Here is a 22,519-nt window from a genome sequence, read left to right as displayed (position 1 = left end):
ACACGTTGCCTTGGATTGGTCTAGTTGATTTAGAATTTGAGGTCTCGAAATTAACCATCTAAAGGCACACAACTTCGTGGGATAAGGGTTGTAATTATATAGTTGTGCTTCTTGTTTCTGGCAAATAAAACATTGCATAACAGTAGAATTTACCATCTTTCAATTAGTTTGATCCTTACAAAACATTAACTTTACATTCGTGCATCATGAAGCTAATCAAGCATGCAGCATTAGAGTCCAGCTTCTCTAGAAGACGATCAGAACATACTGATCAAAACATTGAGTTGAGACCAACGGTTCTTTTCAGAACCACCCCAACTCATTAGAGATAGTCATTACATGTGGTGTCACCGCGAGCCTTTCCATATATCCTATTTCCACCATGCAAAGTTTCTAAAGTCATTGCCTCAAGTTTCACACCTCGACCTATTATTACTAGGAACATAGTAGTAACTTATCAAAGGATCATTGTTTAGTCAGGATAAGACCATGTAGCATAATGTTAAGAAAAGTGGTGGGGATCGGACAGGGGAATTGTGTCATTTATGTGAACTAAAAACGCAGGTCTTGAACTTGGCTCTCGAAGGGGCACATCAATGTTCTTTTGTAAGGGGCACTTAACAAAAATTGTATTTAAACTTTGCAAAGGGCACAGTGCAGCCAAAGCACAGGGCACCATATGGCAAGTGGGTGCTGTTGGTTATTTCAAGGCCAGTAAAGTGTAGTGTCACTGTACAGTAGGCCTACATACTTTTGAACCCAAAGACTCCAGACATTCATCCACAGGTGGGCCTTCTCTGTTTGTGTAAGAAAATTGTAGTGTAACCAGACCCTTTTATTAGGAATAATAAATTGTTACTTTTTACTTCACACTTCATGGAGTCTTTGAGGTTGAATAATAAAACAAATTTTGTTATTTCATAGACAAATAACATGGTTTGCTCCAACTGTGGACTGATTTCAGTTACACTTTTAAGTTTTGTTATTTTGTGCAACATTTGTTAGAGATTATTGATAAAAATCACACGGTTTGGTCTTGTTCTCTAGTGTGTCTAGTGTCTGCCACATTCGCTATGTTTATTTGTTCTGCTCAGGCGTAACATAATGGAAGTTAATGGGGAAAGTCTGTGAAAGGTCCCAAGCAGAGGCACCCATGGCTAGATTGAAAGTAGAAACATTAACAAGCAGCCAGTGATTTATGAAAACTTGGGTAACATTGAAAAAGAACAGGTATTTTGCAAATTGAGAACATCTGGGTTTATTATGTCTTGAGTTTCCAGTTTGAAGTAAAACCAAGTCAAACATAAAAAATGGCCCCAGATGGCAATGGGTCTGAGTCATGCAAACAAAATTATTTAAGAACTTTGTCTAATTCACCCCTTGTCCCACCAATTCATATCATTATCAAATCACCTCAATGTTTCATACCAGAGAGTACCCAGGGAAAGGAAGCTGTTTTGATTTGTATAACTGTATGTGAAAGTTATTTCCAGTGCTGGTTCTCAAGAAAATCAAAAATCTGAATGTGATGACACACCTTTCAGATGCCTTCAACTCAAGACCTCAGTTGAGGTCTTGAATTCAATTCAAATATTGAGAAATTACTTCTTTCTCAAATATCACTTTACTTCAGAGGGAGCCGTTTCTCACAATGTTTTATACTATTCAATAGCTCTCCATTGCTCTTTCAAGTTATTTTTATGCTATAAAATTATTTTGAGTAGTTACCAATAGTGTCCAGTTCCTTTAAAGAGTGGTCATATAGCTTGAGTTTTGTCACTATAATGCTGATTAATAGGCCAAATTGTGTTGACCGTAACCAACGGGAATAGAGGGAATATTTTTGCAGGTAGTTTACAACCATTACAATCTTTAAGCGGGCTTTCAGATAAAAATTACAGAATTTCTTGTAACAGCAGTACTGTAATATCCCAAAACTGTATCTTGAAGGGCTGTCTGGGGTAGACTTTTTTCACCTATATTAACCATTCACTCTACCAACAGGGGATAGCGGGAAGCTAATAAACTTGAAATCATATCTCCCAGTAATGTTTTTAGTCTGTCCATAGTATATCACAACTCACATTGTCCTTGAACTGTGAAGAGTTTAAATCTCTGGATAGATCTCAGTGTGCGCCAATTTTTCAGGAATTTTAAATGGAAAGTCTTGAGGGAGCTCACAGCATTTCTGATTGCATCAGGTCTCTGCTCTATGATTGCAAAAAGTATTTGTAGAAGTTTCTATGAAACAAATTTACGTTGTAGGATTTTTCTTGGTGCTATGGGAATTGTAAGAAAGTGTGTTTCTTTTGGCTGCATTGTTTGTTGGGTCTTGTTTGTTGGGTCTTGCTATTGTTAATCCTTTATTCTCTTTTTTCAAGAATTCCCTTTTGGGGGTCTGGTTTGACACAGAATTCCCCTTTGGGGTCCATTGTACTCCATTGTACTCTATATATTGTGTCTATTGTGTAAAAGACCCCACAAGGGCACTCCCATTTAGCTCTCTCACACACAAACTTGTTTTAATAAGTTCGATTTTGTATAGAATAAAGAAACATTAAACAAATTTTAAATAATACAGTTACTGCAAAGGCCTACATAACAACAATAGTTTTACTAGTGGACACATACTTTAATTTTTCAAGAAGTAATTTCAGTAAAGTGATTGATCATAATTTGCAATAAAGATCATCTGATCAATGCACTCTACTCTGTTGCACCAATATTCAGATTCTAGTTAAAAACAAATTGCCTTCTATATAAAATGATCCAACGTAACAGAATAAACCACCCAGAAAATCGCTTAGCAAAGGATAGCACTACTTAGGGTAAACATGACACCGAATATACCGACTTTACCAGCTTTTAATATAGTTCAGGGAAGGGTATGCGATATTATAAATAAAAAAAATCCAGCTACTTTGCTGTCCTGGATAACTCGGCCATACCATCACAGAGGCCAGTCAGACCTTGAATAATTTGTAGTCAAACCAAAACCATGTGTCATTTCAACTGGGGTTTTCCAAATAAAATTTGATTAAAAATGTCTGGACTTTCAAACTCATTCATATTCAATGGAAAAGTTAAAATATGAGTTTGGAATTTATGGATAGGCCTACATGTGGGAAAAAGGAAGTGAACGATCTTTCAACAAGTACAGGCCTATATGAAGAATTTTAGTACCTTGAATTATCCAGTCATTTTGGCTGCAAAGTGCTTACGGATAAACCATGAAAAGGGCTGTAAATGTAATGCTTACATCAAGATGGCTGAAATAAAATATAACAAGGTTTTATGTGTTTTTCGTGTGCAGGGCCACTCCATTTGGCTACCTTGTAGTATCACCGAAAGTCTTATTCTCTGGGAAGAATGCATCTATCTGTGTTACAATCAGTGGCTCATCTGAGCCTGTGGATGTCACATTAAGATTCATGGAGGACAATGTGACCCAGATTGCCGCCTTTCCTCTGTTCAGTGTTGAGTTCAGCACAGCCTGCTCAACGATTCAGGTAATTAGATACTCTGGTAGCACCATTTTTGAGGTGTGGTTATATCTTTTTATAGTTGACATTAAACTGTAAATATGTGAAAAATATATATGAAAAAATGCATTGGAGTTGGTTGTGTCCAGCAATATTTATATTGGTGAACAAATGTGCTTAAACCCAAATTATATTCTTCACTCCGTGGAATTATTGCATCATTTAAACAGGTAAAGCTGTTTTGGAATTGTTAGATGTTGTGACTATCCACCACCAAAATGCATAATTTATTGATTACACAAATTTGTTTACAAATTTATCTACTTGTGCTGTTGTTTACAAGTGTACAACATGCTGATATAACTGCATGAGGTGCACTTAAAACAACAAATGATAAGATAAGATTAAATTGATTCATTTGTTTGAATATTTACTATCTTTGTCTTCTTTCACTTTTTGTATAACCATCGTCCAACAGGTCCCGACTTTTGATGAATCTCGCAAGAATGTGATCCTCAATGTGCAGATGAAGCGATTTGCATCAATGGAGACTGAGTTGATGGATGAGAAGACAGTCACTATAATCAAGAAGGGCTCAGAGACTTTCATTCAGACTGATAAACCTATCTACAAACCAGGCCAATCAGGTTAGGAATGTCAATAACTTTCAGCCAATCATGCTGCTACATTACAACTTTTAGCCAATCATCTTTTACAACATGGGATGTGTAAATAACTATCAGCCAATCATGATGCTCCATGATCACTAATGGCCAATCAAACTTAAACAACATGGGATGTGTAAATAACTTCTAGCCAATCATGCTGCGCCATGATCACCTTACGCCAGTCAACTTTAAAACAACATAGGTTGATTAAATAAGTTTCAGCCAATCACATTACACCATGATCACTGTAAGCCAATTAATGGGATATTTGAATAACTTTCAGCCAATCATGTTGCACCATCTTTTTTAGCCAATCAACTTCAACAACATGGGATGTGTAAATAACTTTCAGCCAATCACATTATCAGCCATGTACCATTATCCATGATCACAATCAGCCAATCAACTTTACCAGCAATCCCAGCATGGAAAGGTCATTTGACTAATTAAATTGTCTCCTTGACAGCTGTTTTACATAATATTTATAAGTATAACGTTGTGATGCAGAATGAGGCAAACTTTTCAAAATGATGAAAACATAATCTCTTGTGAGCTGAAACAAATGGAATGGCCCAATGAAAAATATCTACATGTATACCTCTTTAACCTTAACCAATTTAAATTGCTTCGAATAAAAGTTAACCATACAATTAACAAAAATCCTGTCTTCATCATACAATCTAGAGCTAAACGAACATCCATCAGCTTTACTCCAATCACAACTAATCATGCGTACACCATTTTGATTATCTTCACCCAATCAATTAGTTAAGCTGATTATTGATTGAGCTTACCCTGGGCCTTTTCATTAACTCTACTTATTACAAATAAATTAACTCTACTTAAGTACAAATAATTAATTCTTAAAACTTCGCATGGCAAACAAAAAGTTGCCAGCCAAAAAGTACTTTAATTGACCCATACTGCATCTTTTCAGTTTTTGTTTGCTTCGGAACTAGACTAGATATTTTCTGCTGACCGGAACTTGGACCTTGTTTGACACCTGCAGATGAAATCAATTGACATCCCATGCGTCTGTTATAATGAGCTTTATGTGGTGTATGCCGGATATATGTAACTTGTTGCCTTGATTTATTGGGTAGTTTGCGGATATGGATACTTGTTTGGTATGCCCATTTAGGATGAACTTCAGCCCAGTTTCTTTGAGGCTAGTTTTTGTTCCGTTCAAGACAAGGACTTATTAATGGAAAATGTCAGTGAAAGTTCACAAAACCCTTCGCAATTAAGTTCAATTTAAGTTCAGTGAGTCAAAATTGTAAAATGCATCAAGAACAACCTTTGCAACACAGTCAAATAGTCTGTTTGCTTGTTTTATTTTATTAAAATTATCTTTCTCCACCGATTTAGTTTATTCAGGTCACAAATTCAACATTAATCTAAGAATTTCTTTTCATATTGAAACTAAGATTTTTAATTTTAACTTTTAAAATCCATTTCAGTGATGTTTCGAGTTCTCACATTGGATGAAAACTTAAAGCCAGATACAACACCTGTAAGTATCTGTTCTATATTTGTAGGTTGAACTAATAATTATATTCAAGAATACTAATCACTTTAAAAAAAGTGGAAGTGACCTGACGTATTGACTCCAGCAGAGAATTTATGGATTTGGACACTATTGGTAATTACTCAAAAGAATTGTTAGCATAAAAACTTACTTGGTAACAAGCAACGGAGAGCTGTTGATAGTATAACACATTATTAGAAATGACTCCCTCTGAAGTAACATAGTTTTTGAGAAAGAAGTAATTTCTCACTAAAATATGTGAATTGAATTCGAGAATTTAAGCATCTGCAAGCACACAACTTGTGCGACAAGGGTGTTTTTCCTTCCATTATTCTCTCGCAACTTTGACAACCGATTGAGCTTTTATTTTCACAGATTTGTTATTTTATGTATATGTTGAGATACACCAGTCAGAAGACTGGTCTTTGACAATTACCAAAGGTGTCCAGTGCCTTTAAGTTAAACGTAATAACTCACTTTGATTTTACTCAATTTGAATATCTTTTCAAGGACATATTAGAATTAAGAAATATGTTGCTATGAATGATTCGTAGAGGACGTAATTTAGAAGGCTTGACAACAAATTAAGGAATAAACCATAAGATGCTGTGGTGAAAGAGGAGCGTGTGGTGCGTAGTTCACAGGACTCAAGCTATAAGCAGCAGAGTGTGAGTTTGAATAAAAACATCATCTACGATGCTCTAGTGAACAATAGCATAGTTCATAATCACTTTAATGCGATTTTATTGCTTTAAATTTGATTTCTGTTAACAGATTTCTCAAATCTGGGTTGAGACCCCCTCAAATATCCGTGTTGCCCAGTGGCTAGATGAGGTGGGAGAGGAGGGCCTTGTAGACCTCATGGTCCCCATGAGTGCCAACCCACCTCTTGGAGAGTGGAAAATTGTGGTCATACGTGGCAAGGAAAGGACTGAGCGAACATTTAAAGTAAACAAATACGGTAAGTGCATTCTTTTGTACCTTGATTTGTGTACTTTAAATGATACCCAAATGTAGGTGCTTGTAATAGTAATTTTGTAAAACGTAATTTGCAAAGTCTCATCTTCTGCTTATGAGGTACCCCACTTGACCCCCCATATCCGTGGTGTTGACCTACCTTCATAAAATCAGAACTTGATAACATATTAGAACATAACATTTGGTGTGGACCGAAGAAAACATGGAGGAGTCTAATATGATAGTAAGTTGGAAAAATATCTAGTTCTGAGTAGTTTTGTTCAAACTTAGATAATAATTAATCCATTCTCTAACCAATAGCCAGTGAAGTTTCCTGAACAATTGGGAATGCATTCTCTCAAGGGTGTGGAACATACCAAGCGAACTGCGCTGGTTTGACCTATGACCTACATGGTATCTTGTCCCTGGAGTATTGATTCCGTCCTTAAGGCTCCAGATGCCCAATCTCTGTATGGTATCGCCATGTTCAATTAAGTGAAAAACATATATAATGTTGGCTTTCACTGCAGTTATTTGGCTGTGATCCTTCGTTGACCTCCGACCAGTATTTTATCCCTTCTGGACTGCTCCTATTCCCTGATTACTAACCCTCAAAAAGTTCAAATGATTTACTCTTTCCTCTAAGGCTCCCACTGACAGCCTCCAAGGTCTTATGTTCAGTTCAATGAACCTGATTTGGGCAAAATTAAATTTAAGCATTTTGGCTTTCACAAGGCTGCTACATGTAGGCCTACTTGTTCAAGGCATGTCTTTGATGTCTGAGAATTTCATGTTTTAAATATTTGAGTCACCCTTTCCTCTTAAACTGAATGACCAAGAGTTAATGCTTTGTAAATATGAAAAATAGGAGAAACTTGAAGTAAGTTGATAAGAAAAGATGAAAAAAGGCTTTTTTTTCATAGTTAGTATATATACTCCTATAGTGCTGGTAATGACACTGGCCATCAGGGGGTAATGCTTAAGTCTGCTTATGAAAACCCAGAAGAAAGTATGTATGAATCAAGATACTACAGCTCAGCTCGTACCTGTCTTATTTTTGGATATTCATAAATACCTGGGACAGTTAATCCAATTTGATTGGTTGAGAGAAGATTACGAGGCTGTGTATGTTTAAATAAGGGAATAAAAGGGTAGCGACGAGTTCTACTGCCGTTTATAACCGCAGGGTCGTGGCAGTGCGATAAATGCCCTCGCCTTCGGCTCGGGCCTTTCTCGCACAGCATGACCCTGCAATGTTTTAAACGGCAGTTTAAGAAAGAGTTACTACTATTTTATTCCAATTCATAAATCCCTTTTTGGTTAAAAGGCGTAATAAAAACTCTGTAAAACTTATCCGTTTTCTGACGTCCTTGAGCTCTGTACCTGCATTGCATTTTTATGACTTAGACAGTTTTCGGATATGCATCTGGCGTGTAGTTTGCATCTATATGTATCCGAAAACAACCAGTTATAAAAAGCTCCAGCTGGGCATTATCAACCGTTTAAACGCCCCCACGTGATGCGATCTCCACCAACAGGAATAGCAAAACTGTCTGGGGTGTTTGTTTATGAATGTGCAATACAAACACAGTTAGAATTGATTAAACATGACCTTATTGAACATCTGATGTCACACAAGGCTCATGAAGAATGCAGATACAAGCCTTGAAGCACCTGGCAGGGTCCTCCCAGATGTACCTTTGACCTCCAATCCCATCACACCTGGGCCCAATTTCATGGCTCTGCTTTCTGCTGAATTCTGCGCTTACGATACAGATTCCCGCTTACGTGCAAGCGGCGAATTTCTGCGCTAGGCTTGTAAGCGTAGAATGCCTAGTAACACGGAGTACGCACGCGCAGAAGCCAAAATTCGCCGCTATTCATGAGATACACTTGCCGTAAGCACAGAACAAAATTCGCCGCTATTCGTGAGATACACTTGCCGTAAGCACAGAATTCTCTGCTTCCGTAAGCGCCGATTCTGTGCTTACAGTAAGCAGAACCATGAAATTAGGCCCTGTAGTATCTGCTTGGTCGATTACGTACCATGCAGCAACAGACATTGAAAGTAAATGTATGTTGGTGACAAACCTTGTCACTTCGGAGCTGACCAATCATAATTGAGAAATTGAAAGCTTATATCACAGCAAGTTCCTCCACTGGTATCATTGGCTTGGGCCTGTATAAGATCATGCCGTCTTTATCCTTGCACATAAAGACAGGGGACCATCAGAGGGTGCTATCAGTATGATTGTGCAGAGTGCACCATTTTCACAGCCCAATCTAAAATTGCAGGTCACATGTTGGACTCGTGCAAGTTTGAAACAAGCTATGCACGGAAATTCAATGTAATAAGGTAAAGGTGGGCTCTGAGGCTAACCTATCGTATTTTTCTAAATTTTTTTTAGATATTTTAATGGAAGGTATCTTGAGAATCAAAGTGTGTTACATTGGTTTTAATCTGCCTAGTAGTTGTTAAATAGTTTTGTGTTAGTAAAATAAGTAAGAAGCAGGCCTCACTGTGTTCGAACACCTTGTATAAAACCTCTTCACTGCGCTTCGATTCCCTCATTGAAACAAGATTGACTGATGAAGATTTTTTTTAATAGACATTTTATGTTAAAAGATGTGTCTAACATCTGTTTTAAACAGAATTCTATTTTGTTAATGAGTTACCGCCCTATATGCACAAGGCCAGACGAGGGCTTCACTTTGGCTGATTTGGGCTGTTGACCCAGTTCAACTGTCACCAGGGGCATGTTGCAAAGTAGAAGTACTCCTGGGGCTGAAACAGGGTTACCCCCTTCACAGTCTGTAAGGATATAGGCATTGGGTTGTTGAGCAGAATGCCTTTTTCCCTTCTGTATTATTAAAAATAACTTCTACCAAGTCTGCTGAACATCTGGGAAAATAGTTCTTGCCTGGATTTCAGGGTTGAGTTTCTTTATTAATCCATGGATTACTCCTATAATGTAACCCTTTAACTTGGTTGAAGGTGAGAGGTGTTTCTTATGGGAGGATTGGCTGTCATTGTTAATTTCTCTACGATTATCAAGGGGCTTGACACAGTGACATCCACATCAACATTGATGTAAAATTATCTGCAATCATTCGGACACACATTTGGAATGATTTTCCATTTGGTATACATTAATTGGTAGGCCCCTACGCATTTCCATTTTATTTTGTCTGATTTTTCATTTGGTATGAATTTTCCATGGTCCAGTTTTCAATTTGGTAAGATTTTCTTACAGGTTTACTACTACTACTACTACTACTACTACTACTACTACTACTAATACTAATAATAATAATAATAATAATAATAATAATAATAATAATAATAATAATAATAATAATAATAATAATAATAATAATAATAATAATAATAAGACTTGTAATGCGCACATATCCACCCTGCTGGGTGTTCAAGGCGCAGTAAAACCAAAAACATAACAAAACAAAAACAAAACACAACACAAAGAAAAACAGACACAACAAAATTAGTCATTGAAAACCTGTCACATAAGATCAGTTTTGAGAATAGACTTGAATTTAGCGGTACAAAGACAAGATCGAAGATTAAGTGGTAGAGAGTTCCAGATGCGTGGCGTGGCTGAAGAAAAAGACCTGTCACCCCATGAGTGTCGAGACTTGGGTTCAATGAGGAGAAGCATAGAACTTGATCGAAGATTCCTTGATGGAGTGTAAACTTGAAGCAGTTCAGAAATATAGTGGGGAGCCTTGCCATTAAGAGCTTTGTGGACAATGAGCATCAGCTTGAAGATGATTCGTTGAGAGATAGGGAGCCAGTGTAGTTGTTTCAGAATGGGGGTGATAGAACAGGATTTTCTAGACAGTGTCACAATGCGGGTAGCAGTAATAACAGAATGCCTTATCTGAGGTTTACCTTTGTTTTGATTTTATAAAAACAGATTATTATTATTACTCCAACTTAATCTCTATTAACCCAAAACCCTAATTTATTGCCAGGCAATCTGATGTGTTTAAAAACAAAATAATTTGGAGTACATACTGTCAGCTGCACACTGTTTTAATGAAACAGTCTGCATCAGGAGATCATACTTAAACTCTCCCAGTCCCACCAGCCTTCGGTCTGTACTTTTTCTCTGCGTTTTTAAACTTTCAAGTCTCAAATTTTCCCCTTCTACCAAAATGCAATGTTTCATATAGGATGAAACATTTTGTTTAAAGTTTTGTTAATAAAGATTTTTTTATTTTATTTTTATATTTCACCTTTTAATCTCTTTTGTCTTTACAATAATTTTGATCATATTGCTCTGTATTGTACACTATTTGCAACATTGAATATATATCTATCTATAACCAAGATTGTCTAGAAGAGGTGTGAAGGACAAATTTCAGTGAATGGACATGATGGCATGTATCTATTCCTTCCTCTGTTATGTGGTCTGACCTTGTACTAAATAAAACGTTCCCACTTTGTTCCAAGGACCAGATGTCATGTCCATTATTTGTCTGTGGAGGAAGGACAATCAAATGTTTTCTTGTTCATGATCCCAATTGAGTCTGACATGTAGATGTAATGAATTGGTCTGTATATAGGATTTATTGCTATGTTGGACAAGGTAGCACCCACAATAGCTTGGCTGTATGGGCATTTTCACCTCGGACATCGTTCAATAAACAAGGGTTCCTTTCACAGGATGATGTAGCCCACGTCCTTGGTCAAAACCTCGCTTGTCCCAGACCTCTGACAAAATGTAGCAATGTTGGACAAGATTTGACAAGGGACCCTGGACACTCCCAAAAGTATTGTCCTTTCACATGAGGTGCATTTTGTAAAATCTTACAACCATGGCAAATAAGAGAGTTTGTCTAGAATGTGCCTGGAGCAAGGGGAACACACATTAAGCATGCATTAAACTACAAGAGGAATGTCAGCCCCCAGCTAAATTATCCTCAGTCTTTAGACCTTTGCATTTTAGGTATTTGTAGGCCAATTTTTTGTGTTCTGATCTTTGTTTTTTGTGTGAAGGTTTTAAAAGTAGTTTTTGTTGTCTTCATAATACTAATTTATAGATAACTTGATCTAGAAAGATACAACAAAAACCATATTTGAAAGTGATTAAATGATGAAAAAGTGTGTGCTTGTTGAAAAAAACAGTAACAAATAATCTACTGTCCATTTTTTCAACGAGAATGTTGAATCAAAACATGTGTAGCAAGTACCAACCATACCTCTTGCCTTATTCAAATAGACACCTTACAAATTTCCGAAACTGGTCTTCAGGGTTTTTGGAGATTCCAATTTGTTGACCTACTTGTGTTGATCTATAATCAATGGGGGCACTTCACACAAAATAATTGCGCATGATGCTTACTACCAAATAACTTTTGTTTACAGGCTATATGTAATCTCTTTGAATTGTAGGCCTATTGCATTCCCTTAGTTTTAACAAGTTCATCATCAGTTTTAGTTACCTTGTGGATGAATATTGTTACACATTATTCAATTCAATTCAACAATAGTTTATTAAAAACATGACCTAATCAAATGTCAGACTCAGATGTTACCAAATTAAATGACAGATGGTGGGGGAAGTATCCTAAACAAGTGCCCCAAATCGGGGTTTAAAACAAATGCACCCTGCAGAAACACTGTATTGATTAGTAACCAAATGCTATTGTGGCTATAAGAATATAAAGGAAATTGTGTGTATGCGATGGAAGGCTGTTGTTTTTCACTGGATGCTCCTCAGCAGTTGTTTATCCAATTTATTAAAAGACCACACACAGTTTGTTGGAAATAGAGTGAAATATAGGTTGGAAAGTGAGGCAAATAGAGTGAAAACTAGGCTGGAAATACTTGTGTCGAGTATAAAGAAAGTGGTTTGTGAACAATCATACTAAGGATACGATAAGGCTAGTATTTCAAGCTACACTTGATTCATTATTATTGTAAACATAGTCTCAAATACATTAACAATTCACTTATTCTTTCATGCTTTAAAACAGAAAAAGAAACACACTAATCCCAGTCAAATTTTAAAGTGTGTTTGGAATGCATACTGACGAGGCTTTCAATTTGTATTTTCGTTACAGTACTTCCCAAGTTTGAGATTGTTGCAACCATGCCCCCCTTCATTTTGATTAATGCTAAGGAGTTTGATGTCCGCATATGTGCAAGGTAAGGTCATAAGTACATGTTCTTGTATTGAAAAGTAAGCATATCATGTACAGCTTTATTTTCTAAGCTCATTGCGTATCGCCTCCTTTGCTTTAAATCTTCATAAGGAAGTTTGGACCTTTGAAAGATTGTCTTATTTTATAATTCGTTAGTGTGAACACTTTCAAGACGCACTTCGATACAAGTTCATTTAATGAATTGGGGTTGAACAAGGACAAATTGAGAACAGCGGGAACCAAATTGTTTTAAAAAATAACCTTTTTGGTTTATTATGTGATTTACTGAAGAAAAAAATACGTTGCATCCCATTACAGCAGTCACTGGCACCTGGGACAAAGATATTATTGACAAAATAAGGAGACCACCAACATTGGGCTAGATAGGTCAGTTAAGCACCCTCATTGGAGGACGTTGGCTCAAGTAAATTTGTCTCTGTTCAACCTCAAATTATTTAACATTTACCCAGTGGTTTATCCTTGTTCCCTTCTGGTTTATTACTTGGAATTTTTTTTTTGTCATGTGTTTTTCCCGAGGATACTTATTGCCTACTTGTGCATATACAAATGTAAGCCACTTGTGAATGTTAGTGACGGCATGTCTGTTACTGCTGACAACAGATTTTTTCCATCTCCCGTAACCTTATTGTCAAAAGGTTATTGGAGATAGACAAAATGCATTGTCAGCAGTAACAGACATGCGCAGCTGAACTCCGAAGTGGCTTATTATTCCTGAATGTGGGAAATTTTGTGAGTTAGCGGAATTCGAAAAAATAAATCAAAGACCAGGGCTGATTTCAGTGTGGTTTGAGATTATTTACTCATGTATTAATTAACTGATATCTTTTGATACACATGTAGGTATACCTATGGTCACCCAGTGAGAGGTGCATTCAGTGCAGACATAACAATTGAACAATATCAAAGCTGGTACAGCTACTACACAAGGGAGAGACCAGTGCTCAGATTTGAATCTGCTGTAAGTATTGTTTGTTTGTTTGTTGGAGTGTTTGTTTGTTTGTTTGTTTGTTTGTTTGTTTGTTTTGGTTTTTTTTGTATATATTTTTGGGGTTGACCAAAGAATTGACTAGAGTGGAATTTGAACCATCGACCTCCGGATTAACATGTCAACACTCTACCAACTGAGGGGTTGCAGTCTCCATATTTTGGAACACGTTGACTTGGATCGGTCGAGTTGGTCTTTGAAAAGCGTTTGTAACCTTTTGTTATATAATGCATGTGGTTAGAAAGATGTTTTAAAAGTAGAATACAATGATCTACACAAATATCCCTCGAAATTGCGTGGTTTTCCATTTACATCGTCAACCAACACGGTCCGCCATTTATGGGAGTCAAATGTTTGACTCCCATAAATGGCTGACTGTGTTTCTTCGCGACATAAAACGAAAAGCGTGAAATTCCGAGGCATGTTTGTGTGGATCATTATCTTCTACTTTTAAATTAACTATCTAACCACATGCATGTAATAACAAACGGTTTCAAACGCTTTTTAAAGACCAACTCGACTGATCCAAGGAAATGTGGTCCTTTAATCCATCCATACTCATTCACCTTCCCCCACTCCCAACCATGAATCTATAACCCTTTCCAAAAAACAACAACCAACTGTTCATAATGAAAAGACTGCTGCTGGTATAATTAAACTAAAATAAAAAAAACAAGAATATGTTGGTTCGCCTATGGAGGAAGGAATTTAGCTGGATTATTTTCTCTGTGGTTCACCAATAGACTGTCAAGGCTGCAGACTCGAGTTACACCCTCCCAAGCAACACTTCCCCTCAGGAACAAAGTATCTCTAAACAAAATTGAAACTGACTCCAAAAATGCTCTGGTGGCAAATGACAATCACTCATAACCTTGGGGATAATTCCTGCACTTTGAGATTGGAGTGAAAATATTTTCATTTCAAAGAAAACAAAAAAGGGATGATAATTGTAACCAGATTTTGAGCCAAGGGGTCGGTCCAGAAAAGAAGTGGGAGATCTCACAAGGTATCGGCTTTTGACAAGTGTCGTTTGACACATGAACAAGGAAATTCACTTGTTTGTTCTTGATGAATATTACCTTGAACTTTTGACCCTCATTACTTGTCTTAATTGGCAATTATAGGGGGATTTGAAAAGGGAAAACTAATTAAGAACACAATTGATACATGGGAAGAAAACTTGATTACTAAAAACTTGGATTATAAGTGAGTATTCCAACTTCTCAAGTTTTCATGAAAGTTTAACTTTTAACGTCACAAAATCTGTAATCAGTTTAGCTGATGGGACCGGTTATTGATTTTTTGAAGTACATTTCTAGTTATCACTCTTAAAATTAATGGCAATTAACACTCAATTAGTAACAGGCATGCAACTTTTCCTCTGATCAGCAGTGAGCTGAATTCCTCTGTTTTACCATTCAAAATTGAAAAGTACTTTACAAAATCATTAACATTTTGTAATTTCCTCTTTTTCCGGTGAAGTTACAGTGGCAAGCCTGTAGTAAAGAGTACAGTAGCTTTTGAAAAGCATTTTGATAATTTGTTCACTCTGAAGTAATGTGGTTGACCGTTTTTGATCTGAATCTGAGAAGCGTTACTGACAGTAACAATGTTTCTCAGATTGTGTATTTCAATGACGGATTATTCTTACTGCGTGGACATAATCGCTCAGGATTTTCAGCGATATTTATATAGAATTAAAACAATTTTAAAACCTGTTACAAAAAGGTACATTTCCCTTGAACTCCTGAAAGGTTGTTCATTCATTGTAACACTCAAGTGAGTGTAAATGGTTTCTTAGTGCACGTGTTTGGGATGACTTTTGACTTCGGTTAGGATTGGCTTTGAGCCCAAACTGTGAAGAAACAAGTGGGTTGTAAATCTGTCAATCGTGCCTGAGAACACACCCTCATCCTTCACTATAGTTTGTTCACCTCTGAGTCTTTATAAATTGTCAAAGATAATTTGGAGATTTTTTTTTTTTAATATCATTCGTATATTCTTTTATGGGTTAAGTTTTCACTGTGTAAATTGTTCCTTGTGGTTGTACAAAAGCCCTTTTGCACTTCAATAACTGCCGGCCCTTTCACACAATTGGATCGCTTTATCCCTGATTGATCTACCCTGGCAATGGGCATACCAGGGGAGTATCCACCTGGGCTCTATTCCACAGGGATGAGGGACACAGTGTGAACAAAGCTAAAGAAAGTACATGTATTAGTTGTGTATGACAATGAAATTTCTTCCCTTGTTTTGCAGGATACGGGTGACTCTGGTTGTGGCACGGTCACAGTCAGTGGGGAAGAGCTTTATCTGAACTCCAGTGACTTTTCCATCTGGAGCAGTCAACTCAAAGTGGATGTTAATTTCACTGAAGAAGCTACAGGTAACTAAAATGGAGTATTCAATCTCTCATTATGTGCTTTAGTCTCATGGAATGTTTTTAACATGTGGTGCCATATTTATAGTGCACCGATATTTAGAAGTAAAAACAATATCCATAAAAAACCTTGGAGAGTTTATGTTTTTGTTTGGTCGAGAGGACATCACATGGCCATAAATGCGTGATATAGACACATGAGGAGTGTTTTAACATGGCTCAAAGAATGAGTCAACAGAGGGCACTATCAGATTATTGTGCAGAACGCGCATATTTTACAACCCAGTTGAAGTCCGCCTGTCGTGTATTTGGCAATTTAAGTTTGTTTGTCGTATCCATGAAAGTTTGAAACTTGCATGTGATAGTAATGAAATTTAGGCGTGCAAGTTCAAAATTTGCATGAGGAGTTATTTAGTGTCAACTTGGACAAAAAATCAACCCAGAGTCAAGGCAAGGTGAGGCTAAACTGTTCTTGACTTAAAAATACTTCTAATGTTTTTAGCGGAATGCTACTGTTAAGGGAACATTAGAGAGGTTCCAATTTTCCTGGTCGTGGCAGCACCCTGCCAGTTTAAAACGGCCATTTAAGACCTTATTGTTCACTTCGTTGTTATTCCCTTTATTGTAACATGAGAGGTAAAATATTGTTAAAGGCAGTGGACACTATTGGTAATTACTTAAAATAATTATTATCATAAAAGCTCACTTGATTACGAGTTATGGGGAGAGGTTGATAGTATAAAACATTGTGAGAAGTGGCTCCATCTGAGGTCATGTAGTTTTCGAGAAAGAAGTAATTTTTAATGAATTTGATTTTGAGACCTCAGAATTAGATTTTGAGGTCTTGAAATCAAGCATCTGAAAGCACACAACTTCGTGTGACAAGGGTGTTTTTTTCTTTCATTATTGTCTCGCAACTTTGACAACCGATTGAACTCAAATTTTCACAGGTTTATTATTTTATTAATATATTGAGATACACCAACTTTGAAGACTAGTCTTTGACAATTACCAATAGTGTCCACTGTCTTTAAAGAGCATTTTCTTTAATTATTCAGGGGTGACTCTCTCCGAGACCATTCTGAGCAAGAAAGGTTTGATCACCACAGATCCATTGGTTCTGGCTTTTGATGGACCATCAACCTTTAAACCTGGGATGCCATTCAATGTTGCTGTAAGTACTAAATGTCAGTCCATGGTTGACAAATATTTATTTCTCTTAAACCCCTTCAATCTTTATGCTTTTTTTGGTAAGAATTAATCGCAGGAAGAACAAAATATTACATCGTGAATTTTTGATGAAATTTTCAAAGTACTTAAAGGGAAGGTACACGTTTGGCAATTACTCAAAACAAATATTAACTTAAAAACTGACTTGGTAACGAGCATAGCAGAGCTGTTGATAGTATAAAACATTGTGGGAAATGAATCCCTCTGAAGTAATGTAGTCTTTGAGAAAGAGGTAATTCCTCACTAAAATAATAAAAGACTAGCTAGAAGTCTTTTATTCCTATCTGAAAGCACACATATTCGTCCCACAAGGGTGTTTTTTCTTTCATAATTTTCTCGCAACTTCGATGACCGATTGAGCCCAAATTGTCACAGGCTTATTATTTTATGCATATGATGGGATACACCAAGTGAGAAGACTGGTCTTTGACAATTACCAATCGTGTACCTTCCCTTTAAGAGTCTTTGAAGACTTTCATTGAGACTTAATCACGGGACGAAAAAATCCAACACTTTAACAAATTTCTTATCCTTAAACAAAGTAGGTTTTCAAATAATAATCCACAAGGGAAACTGACTAGGCAATCTGACTAGAAAAATTAACTGTAGCAGGCTTTGAACCTAACCACCTCCAGATGTGCCGGCACTCTACCAACTGAGATATCTAGCCCTATGTTGGGGGTCTTCCTATTTTGTCACTATCTTTGTTAGGGAGTGCAATTCAGAAGCCATTCATATTCCTGCTGTGGTCAATTTTTCTCTGTTCAATCCCAAATCCAAATAAGTTTGCTCAACATTTTGAAAGAGCTGTGACAAAAGGTACTAATAATATTTTACTTTAAAACCTTTTGAGTACATAATGAGGAGGATCCCCCCTCCCCTCCCGGTTTTACTTATTACGTCGCTCACCTTTGTATAGCAGTTTGGGAAGTGGGATGGGCGGAGGGGTAAAGTAAAGTTTATTGTTAACTCCCAGACCCCTCACCTAATGATGGTATAATCTAATTTGCCAACCGTTATGATGCACATACGGTAGTCTTCATTTAGGTTAAATGTGCTTGTATGAAGTAGGCTTGCTCCCAGTATGAAATAGTGTAAGTTTTTTTACAATCTGGCTCGTTGCTGTCCCAAACCAGCTGTCGGTTAACTTCTATATAGTATGAAAAAGTGTCAGTCATTATAATCTGGTGTGTTCTTGACCCATCACAGCTGTCAGTGAAGTATCCGGATGGCACACCAGCATCAGGTCAAGAAGTAACAGTTACAGCCAGGACAGGTTATACTAAAGAGATCTTCAACCAGATTTACACATCGCCTGAAGATGGCTTGATCGATGTGGCTCTTGGAGATTTGGACATCAACATTACCTCTCTGGACATCTTTGTATGTTGAACCTGTCTCTGAATCTCTTTCAAAGCAAAGATAATGTAAATTGGTTGAGGTCAAGGGTCAGGGTGTCCTTTGAAGTGATGACCAGCGATATTAAAGTACATTAATATACGAAGGATGTAACCTTTTACATATGTTGAACAAGGCATTTAACTTTTCACACTATACTTCACTCTTTGCACACTTTACAAATGGGCATACCCTGGGGGAATAGCCACCCTGCTTTTCAGTAGAGGTAAGCTGTCAAAACCCAGGGGTATTCTTGAAACTTGCAACTGGAACCCCATGTCCAAGGCGTGGACAGTGTGAAAGTGTGCTTGGGTAACTGTGGGGTTACAAAACTCCCAGGGCCTTCCCAGGGCTGTATTTCACTACGAAGAGATACAGTGTAAAAAGTACTCGGGAGATGGTTGGGGATGTAGGGAGTAGTTTAGAGATTCTTTGACTACTCAGTGATAAGTTGTAAGAAACACAACAGGATAAAATGACACTCATTCAAATAAAAAACTTTGTTAAACATTTTGCAAAACTCTGAATTGTATTACGTACAAATCAAGAGTGGCTTTACATGAATATGGCAGAAGGAATAACAGACAAGAACCTTGTGTAAATTCTGATCTTACTTTACTTTTAACTAAGCCATCACCTCAACACGTACCATCAAGCTTAAGGTTAACACTTATTCTATATTTGTTTTAATACACAGGCCGTTGCAAATGGCTTCAAGAACTATAATTCATCTGATACAGGTTACAACTATCTGTACATCTACGACCCGATTGCCTCACTCTTTACTGAGGCTAGCTACTCCCCGAGTGGAAGCTTTGTGCAGGTTGAACCTGTTGATGAGAAGCTTAGGCCAGGCACTGAGCAAGAGATCACAATTCGCTACACAGCAGACACCGAGGATGATGAAGCTATTGACTGGTACTTTGTGGTATGTTTTAGCGAATCTTTTTATTGGAACATTTATTTGCAAATTAGCCTAATTTCTTAGAGCTGCTTAAGCGCAAAAGTAGCTAAGCACACCAGAAATAGGCTTACCAGCATACTAAAACACTTTTCTGCAAATTTGTCCTAAGCAAAAACTTGAAATTTTGAAAATCTATGAAATTTGAACCAGTGCTCTAGTTTGGCTGGCTTAAAATGGTCCTTTCTCAAAACAACCCCTAAAGCACACATAACATGAGAGTCTGCTGTTACGGTCAGCAGTAACCCTGGGAATTTCTGTTCTGTGAAGACAAATGCAATTTCCCTTACCACAAGGTCAGAGGAACAAATAATATATCCATATCAATGGAGCTGTTAATACCATAAACATACTTTGTCCTTGGGAGATGCTGGATTGATTTAAAGACACTGGACACTATTGGTAATTGTCAAAGACCAGTGTTCTCACTTGGTGTATCCCAACAAATGCACAAAATAACAAATCTGTGAAAATGTTGACTCAATTGTTCATTAAAGTTGCAAGAGAATAATGCAAGAAAAAACACTCTTGTTGCACAAATTTGTGTGCATTGAGATGCCTTAAAAATGATTCAGGCCAGAAGTCTTTTAATATTTTGAGTTAGAAATTACTTCTTTTTCAAAAACTATGTTACTTTAGACGGAGTCGTTTCTCATAATGTTTTATCATGGAGTGTCATGGTTTTATACTGTCAACAGCTCTCTGTTGCTTGTTATCATTTAAGTTGTTATGCTAATAACTATTTTGTAGTAACTACCAAAAGTGTCCAGTGCCTTTCACCATACAAACCCCCCAGCTGTTTGATTTACTCTGATAACACTGGAAAGCAGGATGTAGGGTTAATTCAATTATAGCCTGACACACTCTGGAAGTCCCTTACATAAAATGCAACACTTCACTGACCTTTAAGATACCTGGGAACCAGTGTTGTAGCCATGGTGGGCAGTGCTGGGCAGGCCTGCCCAGGACTTGAGAAAAATACATTATGCTGCCTAGCACAGATTTCAAATATTGTCCACTTTGCATTGATCTGAGACACAGCTAATGATGAAGAAAATAAAATGTCACAGAGAAAGAACACAATGAATAGGCCATTCAACTTATTGCATGGCCCATAAGCCGAACAGTTTGGGAACATGGCCCCACTTCAGCAATATTGGCCGCATAATTAAACATGAATAATTTTGTTGATCCCCTTGCCCTCGGTAGACTTCCAACCAAATTGGACATATTGCTCACCACTAAAATGTGTCTAGCCACAACCCTGCTTGGGACTTCATTATATCCTTGCTCTATGATTATATCAGGGAGAAGATTTTTCAGCCTTTCATCTGAACTCAAACTTTTTAAAGTCTACTTGTTAACGAGAATCTGTATCTTCCCCATAATAAAATAAGTTAGGCTCTTGGATCTAATTTTCTAGCACTGTGGATACTGTTCCGAAAAGCTTCTTTCAACAGGTACAATTTCTATCAATTCAATGTAGCTTCTAGGTTCTGGATCACAGTTTCAGACTTTTTGCCAGCAATGACTCTCATCCCTGTTAATTTTCACCTTTGAAACTGGTTTCACTTCAACATTGTTCTAGTTTGTATACTTTTGGTAACTATGTGTACTTGCATTTGTAAGTTGTAGATTCTAAGTTCCAGCTCTGCAAATCTGAAATTCTTACTCTCTGTGGTCTCTTAAATTGTTTAGCACTTGTTAAAAAATCTACTTCCATCTGAAATCATATTATTATAGGGTTTATACTTAGCTCCAGTATGATAGCATTAAAAGCAGTCAACAGTATTGGTAATTACTCAAAATAATTATATGCTCAGCGCCTCCAGTACCTTGCTTGATTGATATTTGCGCTAAATAAGACTTCAATATTATTATTAACAATGGAAGAAAAAACAAACAATTTGTGTGCTTTCAGATGCTTGATTTTGGGACCTCAAAATATAAATCTGAGGTCTTGAAATCAAATTCGTGGAAAGTTACTTCCTTCTCGAAAGCTACATAGCTTCAGAGGGAGCCGTTTGCTAACAAGTATTTTGAGTATTTACCAATAGTGTCCAGTGCCTTTGAAGCATTTTTGTTAAACTGTTGAATAAAATGAATGTCATTGTTTGAAATCTGAGTGTATTCTATTTTTCATCTTGTAGTTTATGTCACGAGGTGAAATTTTGCGGGTTCCTGTGGGTAATGTTGAAGAAAATGTAGCACGACGGAAAAGAGAGAGTGAGCCATATTTTATTGATGGTAAGGAATCTGTAACTTGAAAACCTATAAATATTGACATAAAACTCATTTAAATAAAGCTTTTTAGTTCATGTTTCCTTTTTGAACTTACAGCTTGGACTGCAAACCAGGCTTCAGGCGTGATGGCACCTACGAAAGCACACAATATGGTGCAAAAAAGTGTTGTTTTTTCCCTTTATTTTCTTGCAACTTCAATGACAAATTGAGCCCCATCTTTCACAGGTTTGTTATTGTTATGCATATGCTGGGATACACCAAGTGAGGATCTGGTCTTTGTAATTACCAAAAGTACATGGTATACGTAATCCTGCCTTAAGACTGGTGTGGCGTGGTCTTAATTTGTTGTCACACTTTTTTATTTGCTCCTAGCCATAATTTGAGAATACCGGTCTTTGACAATTACCGAAAGTGTACCCTTCTTTAAAATCGCTGAAAGACCAGTCTTTTACTTGGTGTATCTCAACATATGCATAACAAACTGATAATTTGAACTC

The 22,519-nt window shown here is 37.0% G+C and overlaps 1 protein-coding gene across 2 annotated transcripts in view; it reads left to right on the top strand.

Moving 5' to 3' along the window:
* LOC117295319 (alpha-2-macroglobulin-like) overlaps window positions 1-22,519 on the top strand; it is a 61,085-nt gene that overhangs the window by 1,678 nt on the left and 36,888 nt on the right. For both annotated transcript variants that reach the window (XM_033777892.1, XM_033777891.1), the window contains exons 2-12: window positions 3,314-3,509; window positions 3,961-4,129; window positions 5,611-5,663; window positions 6,453-6,639; window positions 12,723-12,807; window positions 13,665-13,782; window positions 16,069-16,195; window positions 17,248-17,363; window positions 18,629-18,802; window positions 19,515-19,745; window positions 21,929-22,025. In XM_033777892.1, coding sequence (XP_033633783.1) covers window positions 3,314-3,509; window positions 3,961-4,129; window positions 5,611-5,663; window positions 6,453-6,639; window positions 12,723-12,807; window positions 13,665-13,782; window positions 16,069-16,195; window positions 17,248-17,363; window positions 18,629-18,802; window positions 19,515-19,745; window positions 21,929-22,025 — 1,553 coding nt within the window. The remainder of the gene's footprint in view (window positions 1-3,313; window positions 3,510-3,960; window positions 4,130-5,610; window positions 5,664-6,452; window positions 6,640-12,722; window positions 12,808-13,664; window positions 13,783-16,068; window positions 16,196-17,247; window positions 17,364-18,628; window positions 18,803-19,514; window positions 19,746-21,928; window positions 22,026-22,519) is intronic.

The sequence above is a fragment of the Asterias rubens genome, chromosome 10, assembly GCF_902459465.1.
Source record: "Asterias rubens chromosome 10, eAstRub1.3, whole genome shotgun sequence".
In the NCBI taxonomy this organism is placed as follows: Eukaryota; Metazoa; Echinodermata; class Asteroidea; order Forcipulatida; family Asteriidae; genus Asterias; species Asterias rubens.
This window is presented reverse-complemented; position numbering and strand designations above follow the sequence as displayed.